The following is an 11,840-nucleotide window of genomic DNA, read 5'->3' as shown; positions in this document are numbered from 1 at the left end:
AGCTGAGTTTGTACAAATTAGACTCATCCTCCATGTCTGAAACTGAGGGAAACACGGGAGAAAGTGCCTGAAGCGCCAGCCGTGAGCTGCCAGCCCGTCTTCACACAGCCACCAGAGGGATACCTTTTGATGGTTTTACCATTACGAACAGAAAATACTTTCTGTGCTTTGGAGTCCCATTTAGGACCAGCAATCTGACTGCAAGGCGGGGGTTGAGATATAACAATGGGTCTTGCTTGGCTTGACTTTAAAAAGCCTCCTGCCTTCCGTACACATTTTCCTAACATCTTTTAAGTAGCATAAAGTTACATTTTTCAAAAAGCCCGTAACACTAATTTTGTGTTTCTCCAAATTTTTACTTTTTTTTTTCTTTGAAGTGATTTTAGTGGTCAAGCATTGCTAAGAAAACAGAAAGCGAAGTTCTACTTGGACAAGGTAAAGCCTCCACCTTAAGTGCAGCTTCTGAGAGGCAGCTTCTGAGGGCGGGGCGGGTCTCCCCCATCACAGGACCCTGGCAACTTCCCAGGCGGCATCTGTCTTCTTGAGTAATGAGATGATGAGAATGCCAGAACGGCTCCTTTGACTGTTGAGTACAGAACACCTCTACTTCACAGCTTTAAGGATGACCACCATTTCTAGTCCCTCTTCCAGAACGCTCCACGGTCTGCAACACTGAATTGGGCCTTACCTGTGCCCCCTGCAATAAGGACCCGAGAAGCAAGAGGACAGGCTCACTTAGACCGACGCCATCGGGACGTTGCTGGCAGAGGTCAGGAACGAGAGCTTGATCAGCTGGCAGTACAGCGTTATTTATCGCCCCCGCCCAATCCATTTCTATACCCTCTGTGGCAAGTGGTTTTCCCAGGAGTAAAATACCGTACGTTCCTATTTCCACATTCATAAATGTACCCCTTTTAGAACTGCATTTCTGCTGTTCTACCACTGGCCCTTCCCGCGGTTAAGACTCCCCTTCCTCTGAACTTCCATCATTCTACATCTTCCGTGTGCGTTCAAACGACCTTTACACGTACAAGCTGCTCAACCTCATGCAAAGAAATGTGGACTGAAACCAAGAAACTGTGCGCCCTTTCCAGATGAGCAGAGAAATGCAAAAATCAGCCATGGCAACGTGCTACCCTGGGCGGGGGGGGGGGGGGGAGACAGGAGCTCGCATGTCCTCCACATGCCGGTGGGGAAGTCACGGGGCAAAACTTAAAATGCAGGCACCCTTTGACTCAGCCATTTCTCCCCGAGGAACTGTGCCCTATTATTCCCGCTCGTGTGCAGGGGTGTTGCTGTAGCTGTTTGTAGCAGCCAAGACCAGAAACGGGTGAAGTGCACCTCCGTGGAGGGCTGGTTAAGTCAATTACGGGCACATCACAAAGGAAAATGACAGAGCCATTAAGAAAATGTGTGTGGACGTGAAATGATCTCTGACATATTACAAAGTCAAAAAACACGACAGCGGGCTGTGTGTGCCATCTGCATGTAAGGAAACGCGGGGCTGTGCGCGCTCGAACACATGTGCAGAGAGGGTCTCGGGAAATGGGGCATTCAGGAGTCTCTGGAGAAGGGCGAGGGTCTGGGCCTGGGGCAGGGGGGTCTTTTGGACTGGTGTCAAGTCTTAATGTTTGCTTGTGTTACTTTTTCAAAAGAAGTTAAAATGTTGTCATTAACGTTTTGAAAAGATGACACTGTAAGTAGGAGAACTGTCCAGCACAGCTTAAAGACAGGCCGGCGCACCTTGCAGACCTGGAAGCAAGCTCCACCAGCCAGGACTCTGTCAGTGACAAATCCTCCCCCCCCCCCCCCCCCCCCAAAGTACAGGAATGCGTGCCTGGCCCCCACACTGGGCAAAAGTTTCCTCATCAGTAAAGTGAGGAAGCTGACCTAAGTCATTCCTTACGTCTGTTTCCGTCAGAGAAGATATCTATGATTTTTCATTTTCAACCGATTTTATGTTCCTGAGAATCAGGGGCAGAGCAAAACAATGGGTACTGCTGTGTTCCCTAAAGCATATCCAAATGCTCTTAAGCCATCCGTTCAAAAAATTTTACACTGAAGCATCCTTTAAATATATTCAGAGCACAGAATTTATTGAACAGAATACGGAGACAGCTAGTACAAAAGTTTATGCCTTGGCAGGGCGGGCTTCATCAGGCCGACACGGCGGAACATGTTGAGAACACGCTCTGAATGGCTCTTTCAATCTGGACACTGCAGAGATACATCTCCTTCCCTCCGGGAAATGTAAAGTCAGCCATAAAACCATGAATTTATTACATATCAGATAACCAGAACGGATGATGGTAAAGAGTCCTTTCCTGCACCAACTTTTTAAATGAATTCTGTCAAAACAGGAAATACAACTTAAAATACAGAAAAGAAAAATTAAAACAATAGCATTCTAAGACATCTCTTAAAAGACTCAATCCCCAAATGTTAATGTACATTGAAGTCAGAATAAAAACACACACCACAAACTGCAGAGATTTTTTTTTTTTTCCCCAAGACAGGGAGAAAGCTTAAGCAGAGGGGGACAGCGCGCACCATTGAAATGACTTCTTTACTCACAAAGGAGAGAGGACGTTAAGGAAACATTTAAATAGATCATTCTGAGTTTCTTATAGGAAGTTCCAAATGGCAGCAGTTTATAAATTCTTAAAAAAGGAAATGCTAGCAGCAGAAATGAGAACCAAATGTACTTTGCAGTCTGCTCTCTACATATAAGCTTGAATCACTTTACTGAGGCTGCTTACGAATGAAACGCACAAAAACAAATCACTCCTGTTGATTAATTCCTCAGCATCTCCTGCAGTATCTAACATATTACAGAAGGTAAACTGATAAATGTTTGCTAAATGCGCGAACGCTGGAGGCAAGCAGTTCTTGTACACATGGTCTCAGGATTACAGACAATAAATTCTGACCTCTGAATCCAACTAGAAGAGTCAAGGGAAAAACCTCGTTTTAAATGAATGCCGCAGTGGAGGGTCACAGCTGAATGTAGTTGGCTTCTAAAGTACAAAAGAAAGATGGGAATGCAGGCGTCAGGTTCCTACAAAGAACCAGACCTTTTCGTATCACATGAAAAACCATTGAGTTGACGTGAGAAACATGCATGCTAGTCTATCATTGTTTTAAGTCACAAAAAGCTATGCATTCTTGTTAGCACTAAGCCTTAATGAAACTGTGCTGAGCTATCAGATTTGTCTACCCTAGTTGGCATGTACTGAAGAGAATCAAAAAGTTAATGGGACCCTGTTCCGCTGGGGTCGGCCGCGGCGCTGGGCAGGAGTGGGGCCACTCTCCCAGCGTCCATCAGGATGCAGTGAGCGCACAGCAGTCCTGCACCCACGTCCATTAGCCGAATGATTAAATATACATCAGCCCTGTGGTATAATAAAGTAATTCTAATAGGGCATTGTCACAGGATCAATGTTTCCTGGTCTAAAAATAAACATTAGCATTTATCTAGCGGCAGAAAACTATTATCCCATGGTACTGTTTTATTCAACTGACATCTTTTAATCAAAGCAATCCATATTGTGGCAACATTCCAAGGTATCATGATTGCAAATATCTACGGCAAGTTAGGTAATAGCTATGCTTTTGTTGCTAGCTTTTTCTTCCTCTTCTATGGAGTCGATACAGACATTTTCTAATGAATTAATTCCATTAGGAAAAAAATCTGAAGTAATTATATTACTCGAGACAACCTCTCATCTACCTCCACGGGTTTCACTTGTAACTATTATACACAACCATTCGTGTGTGTTCATGTCTTCTAAATTTCCCCAAATACCCCTGTAATGAAAATAAAACAAAACCTTATTTTTCAGTGGCATAGATGACGTCGCTAACACCCCGTGGAGGGAGGTCTGGATTCCTCCGCAGGGGGTTGGCGGGGCGTGGGGTGGGGAGGCTCGTGCACCCCAACTGACATTCTTTGGGGTCGACCCTGTGGACTAAGTGTGTGGCAGATGGGACTCGAGCGTAGGAGCGAGAGGGCTGGGAGTCTCGCTGGAGGCCCGTTTTCACAGCCTCCCAAGCCCGCCTCTGGGCTGCCGCCCCTTACCAGGGTCTGCTGGGACTTGCTCCCTTCCATGATCTCTGCGAGAAGTGCAGCGCTAATTCGGGGAGAGGTCTGAGCCTAGCAGCTTGGCTGTTCTTAAACCACGGCAGGCCGCTTCAGTGATACCAATTTTAATGACCTGCCCTCGCTTCACATTTAATTTATAAGTTACATAAAGCCCCACAGAAAGCATCCCTGTCACTGCCTTGCTGAGACAGACTGGGCATTTTCTTTCCACAGCCCCCAAAATTCATTCCCTGCGAGCATCAGGCAGAGATCTTCAGGTAACCAGAAAATGGAAAACGCAGTTTCTTCGCTGTCTGAAGTGTATTTGGTTTCAAAAAGAAAAATAAAAAAGCATCTCAATGAGCGTCTGGATTCTGTCCACTTCATCTTTAGAATAACTGCATGAGGTATGAAGGCAAACACATAAAAGGGGAACAAGCGGTCCAAGTGGCTGAGACTGCGAGTTCACTCACCAGAGCCTTCACACTGCTGAGTGGGAATGCGGTCCAGACCCTGTCTTAGCCATCCCAGCCTCACCACTGGCTTCTCAGAGACCGACTTCGTTCCGAATGAGAGGCTCTAAGAAGTTGCTCAGTGTTACCTCTTGGAGACTTCATTTCCTCATGTGCGAAACGGAGCCCTCACCCCCCCATCCCACCCCCACTGGGTCACAGCTGTTTGAGCGAACGTTCTGGAAGTGCTCTGCACAAGGCAGAGGGAGCACTGGAACAACAGCAACTTTCCCTAAAAGGCTGCTGTGAAAGCAGCTCTGTCTGAGGAAGGTTAAAAAAGAAAACAAGACTTCCACAAACCCAACCACGTCAGGGAAACCCCAAGGGGCCCCACTCGACGTGCGGCACGTGTGGTCCCCGAGCTGCCTTCAAGCATGGGTAATCACAGGCCTTAGCAGATCTGTGTGCAGGACTGACTCCTCGGGGGACTTTCTAAGAACAGGTCCCTTTCTGCTGATCTTTGAAAGCATTCACACCCAGCAACAGCAAACACGCCCACGCTTAACTGAGAGAGGACTCCTCGGAGTGGTCACTCTGGAGAACTCCGGAGTTGGACCTAGTTCTGCTCCTCCTCTAGCCAGACGCACTCCATGGACCGGGGCAGGGGAGGCTGCCCTGGACCCCGGGGCCCCGTGAGGCGCCCTCAGTGAGCTGCCATCGCCAGCAGGGGGCGCAGCGGCCTCTTCACCTGAGGAAGGCTGGCAGTCCAGTGCTCAAGGTGACCAGGACACCCAAGTCCCATCTCTCTCATTTTTTTCTTTCAAACTAAGAATTTCACAAACCATAACAAGAAACTTGTAAATGGTCCAGTTTAGAGAAGAGACTGAAAATGACAAACGGTATTGTATTTTGGCATGGATTTCTGAGTTTGCAAAAATAAAGATCTGTGTGTGCAAAAAATATAGGCACCATTTGAAAAATGTTAAGCTACTTACATATGGTACATGGTCTACACACACACACACACACACACAGTTTGTTTTCAAATTAATTTGAAAGGCTATTTAGCTCTGAGCTATCACTGCATTCAGTTATATCTGACCCAACACAGCCTGCAAGTCCACACTGATATCTCTGGATAGCAGTTCTGTTCCTGGGATTTGTTTGAAAGCGTTTAGGTTTTCACGGATCACTGGAGGTTCCTCATTTTTCCCCCTTCTGTGTTATGTAGGTATAAGCCGTCTCTCTAGGCATAAACTGTCCACTGGTAAAAATCAATTTTGATTTTATCAGTATTTATTACTGCTGGTGCCAGCAATTTAGAAGACTAGAGCGGGAAAACATGCAAACTAGGAGAAGGAAAAAAAAACTAAAGCCAGGTCCTCATACCTACAAACAATACAGCCTGCTGTCTTTAAGAAGTATTTTGTATTGTGTGGAGGGAGCTTAAATTATCAATTTAAAAATTCAATCAATAAAAATTTGCAGGACTCTTATTGCTTACATCTCTTATGTATTGGTGGGCTCGGTGGCAGATTTCTAAAACAAAGGCACTGCTCTGGGAGGTGCTGTAAAGCAGTGCCCGGGGCAGCAGGCGGGAGGGAGGGTGGCCTGGCCGCTGCCGGCTTAGGGCTCGGGCCGGCCTGCGCCCTTGCCAGTCAGCCCTGCTCGGGCCAGGCCAGTTTATTCTGATTACTTGACTCTCTTCCTCTTGCTTGGGACAGGCCAGGCCACAGGAAGGGACCACACATCTACCTCTCTGCCTGACCCTCATGCTTCCTCAACCGTCATTCCAAGAAAGACACTCAAAAGGTGCGTACTTCTCCGGTTTGAGACCTCGAGTGTTTGTGGCTCTTCAAACGGTCCCTGACCCTTAGCAGTGCTTTGTGCGTACACACTCGGCCTCTCCTAGCACACTCTTTACTCCTGGATGATTTACATAATATCCAATCTCCCCACCATCACCTTCCCTCTCTCCCTGGGAAGCTCCCTTCTTCTGCTCAGTCAAAAAGCCCCATAAACTAACATGCGTTCACCGAATCTTAACCTCGAAAGGAGAGAGCTTACAGGATGATTAGTTAGAAAGAAGACAACTCTGGATTTTAAATTCTGATTTTCAGCTACAAACAAAAGGCCCACATCTCCTGAGAAGCTGAATGCCGTCTCCTGCATATACACAAAACGGGAAGTCACTGCCAAGTCTGAGAACAGAACAGATATCCGAGGCACTCTTTTTAAGAACTCAGCCACTCCAGTGCAAGTGCGGGCAAGCTCCAGCCTCATACGCCAAATCCCGCCAGCTGTTTCTGTGAATCAAGTTTTATGGGAACATACAGCCACACCCCTTGAGAAAAAGTCTGCAGAGCTCCACTCCACAGAAATGGGACTGTGCCGCACTCCAGGAACAGTCTGAGACCCTTCTGAGTGAGCCCGGTCCTTTCGAGGCCATGAGGGGCTGGAGGCTGTCAAGAATGGTTCGCTGCAGCTACCACATTTGGACAGACTGTAGCCCACTTACAGAAAATTAATGGCAGAAGGCACAGTCTTTTCACCCCATTCCATAAGTCCCTGGATCCACGTGGACAAGATAATACTGGAGACTCACTTCTACTCGGGCAGCCCTCCCTGTGCGCGCACTCAACACCATCTGAGCACCAGGTGTGTGGCTGTGAACTAGGTCTGCTCCATGTTCCCTGCAAGCACTCGGGATACAGTAACTTCTCATGAAGACAGAAGCTATTTACTTAGACTGCAGATGCCCAGCTCCCAGTCTCTAGGTCCCTGACCAGATCCTCAGGGCCAGAACCAAGGCCCTTCCGCCCCAGCCAAGCTCAGGAGGAACGTGACTCACACGGATAACTTCTAAGAACTGTCTTCCTTTTGATGAATCTGTCTTTTCAAACCTACCCACTCCCTGGCGCCATGCTCAGCATGCTTATCTCTCATCTTTTCTGCACGGCTCCTTGACCCAGAGGAGAGATTTCTTTCTACTGAGGGGCAAAGCAATGGAAGAGCAAGGGTGACCAGCTGCTTAAGATTTTCAGCAGTTTTATTTTTATACTCTCAGTTGAAGCCAACAACAAATACACACACACACACACACACACACGAGATATATATATAGATATATATATTCAAATCATTAAACATACGTATTTCTCATTGATAGGGCTCATTTTAGAACTAACCTTCCAATAACAAAATAATAATGAGGATCATAATAATTTCCCCCGTATAGCAAGTGTGACAAAATGACAAAAGAACTCTTAATTCTGGGGCTTTATTTTAATTTTTTTTTCTTTTTAAGATGCTACATAGTCAAACAGAACTGGATTGGTCTTTTATGGCATAAAATTAATTTACAGTCAAATCTCAATCGCTACTTGACGATTATCTGAAGAGCCTCCCCACCCCCTGGCCCCACCCCGCTGGCTCCGTCTGCCGCCCCAGTCCAAGCGAGGGCCACGCAGGAAAGGTCAGGACCAGGCTAGGGGCACGTGTGCTGGAAGTATGCGTGGTGGCAGAGGGGCACTGAAGGAACAAAACGGAAGATCAGCTAGTCTTCGCCATTCAAAAGGGTAACAGAGTTGACTGTTGCTACTAAGAACTTCCCTCTCTGACGGTTGTTACTTATTTACACAGAGAAACACCTCCTGGCAGCAATTGTCCAACATTCAAACAAACCACACCTCCATGTGTACGTAGAGCCCAGAACCTCTGGAGAGACAGGAGCCCTCAGCTCTCCAGCAGCAGTGCCAGCCTCACCCCCTGGCATTAGGCCACAGCATTAATTATAATCTTGTGGCAATAAGGAAACATGAGATGAGATACATTAAATAAGTTAAATATGCATTAAACATCTCTGAGTAACAATTCAATCTCACTACATGAACGGACAGTAATTTAGCTTGGTCCCTTTAAGAGAACAAAGCATTGACTTTCATTTCCAAAGTGTTGGGTCAGTCGCTGAGCACCGCCCCCCGCCCCCCACGGGCAGACCCGACACCGCCACAGCACAACGCCGCTGGCTTCCGACCTCGTTCATCGTTCCCAAGGAACCGACGGCCAGGCCCAGGGCAGACCATGGAGCAGCAGGCCGGGGGTGAGCAGGCAGGGGGGTGCTACGTGGAGGGGATGGCCCTCCCCGCCACACTGGGCTCCGCTCCCCAAGGGCCAGTACCAACAGGCAGGAAGAGGGTCTTGTTCTGAGAGGTAATCAACCCAGCCACATGTACCAAGGCTACAAATGTCTAAAGTGACACAACATGCCATTACGATTTAATCACGGTTTCCCTTGTCATTAATAAAGACCATTCTTTTCCCCCCAATCATTTACTATACATTTTTCACTTTCTAAAAGATTGTTACGTTATAATTGTGTGTGTGTGTGCACGCGTGTGCACGCGCAGGGAAGGGGTAATTTAAAGGCAAGACCTGTGAGATGTCATCACACATTAACTTCTTTTTACACATGGTTATGATAAATTCAAACCCCATGGTATGGCGGGCCCATCAATCCAGCGTGCCGCCCTTTGCCTGCCGCCCCTACAAGGCGATCTTCCCTACGATCACGCCAACGATGAAGAACAAAACCACCAGCGCGAGCAGCCGGGCGCTGAGGCCCTCGTCCTTCCCGGCCGCAGCTACCACGGGAACAGGGTTGTTGCTCTGTGCTGTCTTCCTCATCCGAAGCCCATCTTCTTCCTACGGGAGCAAGCGCACATTTCAAAGACAACCCAAGGCACCAGAAGGAGAAGTCAACTGTCCGGCTTCATCAGTGTGGGCTTGTAAGCAGACTTGAATCACATAGTGTGGGCCAGCCTCCTCATTTTTCAAAGGGAGAAACTGAATCCCACGGAGAAGGCCCCGGCTTGAGGCCACTGAGAAAACACTGCCAGAAGCCCCTCTTTGCCTTCACCCACGCACACGATGCTGCTAGCCACCTTTTCATACCACACATCTAAGCAGGCGGGCCTCGGTTCCCCATCACTTACAGAAAAAAAGCCCCTGAGAGTGTCAGCCAGGCCCTTTGCACCCTGGGACCATCCGCCTCTCTGGCCATGCCTCCCGCCGCTCTCCTACATCAGACTCCAACCCGCTCTGTCTTCCTTTCCTCTACTGAGCAGGCTTCCCTAACCAAGGCACAGGTTTTGAAATGATAGACACTTCCCAAAGCGCAAACATAAAAATCACAAGAAACTACGAAGTGGGGGGCCCTGAAGCTTTCAAATGCAGAGCTCTGTATTGATGAGTTACATGTAGACTGCTAGATAGAAGACATGATATGTGGCATATTAAAATGTCACTGAATCTGACAGAGGCATCTCCGATATTTTCTACTTAATGCATGGAATAGAAACTTTTTCCTCCTTTACTGATCCCAAGGCCAAGTCCATACTCCTCAACAGGGCATGCAGCAAGGCCTCTCTACTTGGGCTCAGGTGCATCTCTGGCTAATTGCCCCATCTCCTCATCCCCAAACTAGCCAGTCCTGGAGACAACAGGCAGCTAGTCCATCGAGCTGAGTCTCCGCGGCATTTGTGGTCCTCTCTGTGGGGCCACTCATCACTCGGGTCGTCAGTATTTGCGTCCCCAGCTACCCTGGTCAGCAGGGAGCTCTTCCATGGCTGGGATAGCTCATGCTTGCACCCACAGTGCCGGGTACATGGGAGAGCCTCAGAAAATGTGTTGGCCAAAGGGAAGAATGAAACAACACAAAACAAGAAATCAGTGTTTGGCAGGATAAAGAATCTTCTAACGTCAAGATTGGTCTGATAATATTTTAAAGATATTCTGCTCATGGGGCATGGCCAATATCGCTGCAGAGTGATAAATGACTGGTGTTATTCGATTAACTTCAAAAAAAAAAAAATGGGCACAGCAAAATACAGCATTTATTTTATTGGGTTTATATAGAAGCTATTTCTACCTATTTATCACTTTAAATGGCACAGGACTCTGTTTCTGAAGAGAAATACGCTCAAGGAGAAGCTTTAGGCGTATCTTAGATTTTTAGCCAAAAAGTAAAATGCCAGCTTCATAATTTACTCCATACTAAAAGAAGTTGCTGAAGGAGGCAAATCAAGATTACGCAAAGAAAGAAGATGATGCCATTCTCCAGACAGTCAGTTCTCCTGTATCTACGGCACGGTCACAATAAAAGAAGTCATCAACTGAACGGTATGTATTTACTGCGTGTGTCTGGTGCCGTGGTGGTTAAAGAGCGGATGCCAAGGGCGGGTGAGTGGCATGATCGAGAAGGGACTAGACCGGTCTCAGATTTAAGCTGCAACAGAAGTTCCTACGACCAGATGTTCAGAAACATTCTCATCAAGACCTTGTCTGAAACAGACAGACTTTTAAAGCTGGAAGGGGCCTTAGATATGTTCTGCGAGTGGAGGCCCAGGAGATGCTGTGACCATGACAGACTGCGAGCTAGTCAAGCGTGCGCCGTCACTAGCACAACTCAGGCCGCCAAGGCCAAACGAGGTGCGCCCCACCTCCCTTCACCACCCAGCGCAGCCCGACCTTCTAACGCCAAGGCCAACCACCTCGTCAACACCCACAAGCTGGAGACTCAGGCTTCTCCTTCTACAATCTCCACCTGTCTACTATGACAACTTTCCATCTCCAATCTCATCACCGTGTGAACAGTTTGAGGAGACCCTACTGCCCAGACCCACCTAGAATCTTCAAAAATGACAATTATGCCTATATTAAAAGAGTACCTATTTACCCTCCTAAAGAAAGATTCTCACCCACTGGGGATGGAGCAGGGTTATAACCACTGCTGTTTTGTGTTTAGTCTCAGAGTCTGTCTTCGGTTGACACTAACGGGAGGGCGAGAGAGGCTTGGTTTCCTTACAAGAGGACGAGAGTCTGCAGGCTGAGGCAGGAGAATGGAATGGATGTGGACTCTGAGGCACAAAGCCTGGGTTCAATTCTCACTGGAAGTGTGACCTCAGGCAAGTCACTTAACCTCTCTGTTTCTCAGTCTCCTCCATCTGTAAACTGGGGATGGTAACAATCCCTACTTCATAGAAGGTTTAGAAGATTAAAGAAATTATAACATGTCAAGTACAAGGGAACAAGAATTTAAATAGCTGAGAAACTTCTGCTCAGGGACACTGGATAATTAGGGGGGAGGGGGGAATGTGTCAGAGCTCTTTTGAGAACCTGATGAAAGCCATAGAAATTTCTCCCTAGGGAAAGGATGTGTAAATACAAAACAATTCTACAAATGCAGGGATGTGTCAACTTCCCCACCCAAGATCACAGTGGAAAAGCCCCTGTTTTCTGTAGACTAT

General features: G+C 47.4%; 1 protein-coding gene across 1 annotated transcript in view; it reads right to left on the bottom strand.

Annotated features, from left to right (window-relative positions):
• Positions 1-2,069: 2,069 nt before the first annotated feature.
• VAPB (VAMP associated protein B and C) overlaps positions 2,070-11,840 on the bottom strand; it is a gene marked incomplete at its 5' end in the record, with an annotated part of 31,676 nt that continues 21,905 nt past the window's right edge. The window contains one exon of the mRNA XM_035025646.1: positions 2,070-9,237. Within this exon, the coding sequence (XP_034881537.1) occupies positions 9,079-9,237 (159 nt within the window). The remainder of the gene's footprint in view (positions 9,238-11,840) is intronic.

Source organism: Mirounga leonina, unplaced genomic scaffold (genome assembly GCF_011800145.1).
Source record: "Mirounga leonina isolate KUSES-001 unplaced genomic scaffold, KU_Mleo_1.0 Mir_195, whole genome shotgun sequence".
In the NCBI taxonomy this organism is placed as follows: domain Eukaryota; kingdom Metazoa; phylum Chordata; class Mammalia; order Carnivora; family Phocidae; genus Mirounga; species Mirounga leonina.
This window is presented reverse-complemented; position numbering and strand designations above follow the sequence as displayed.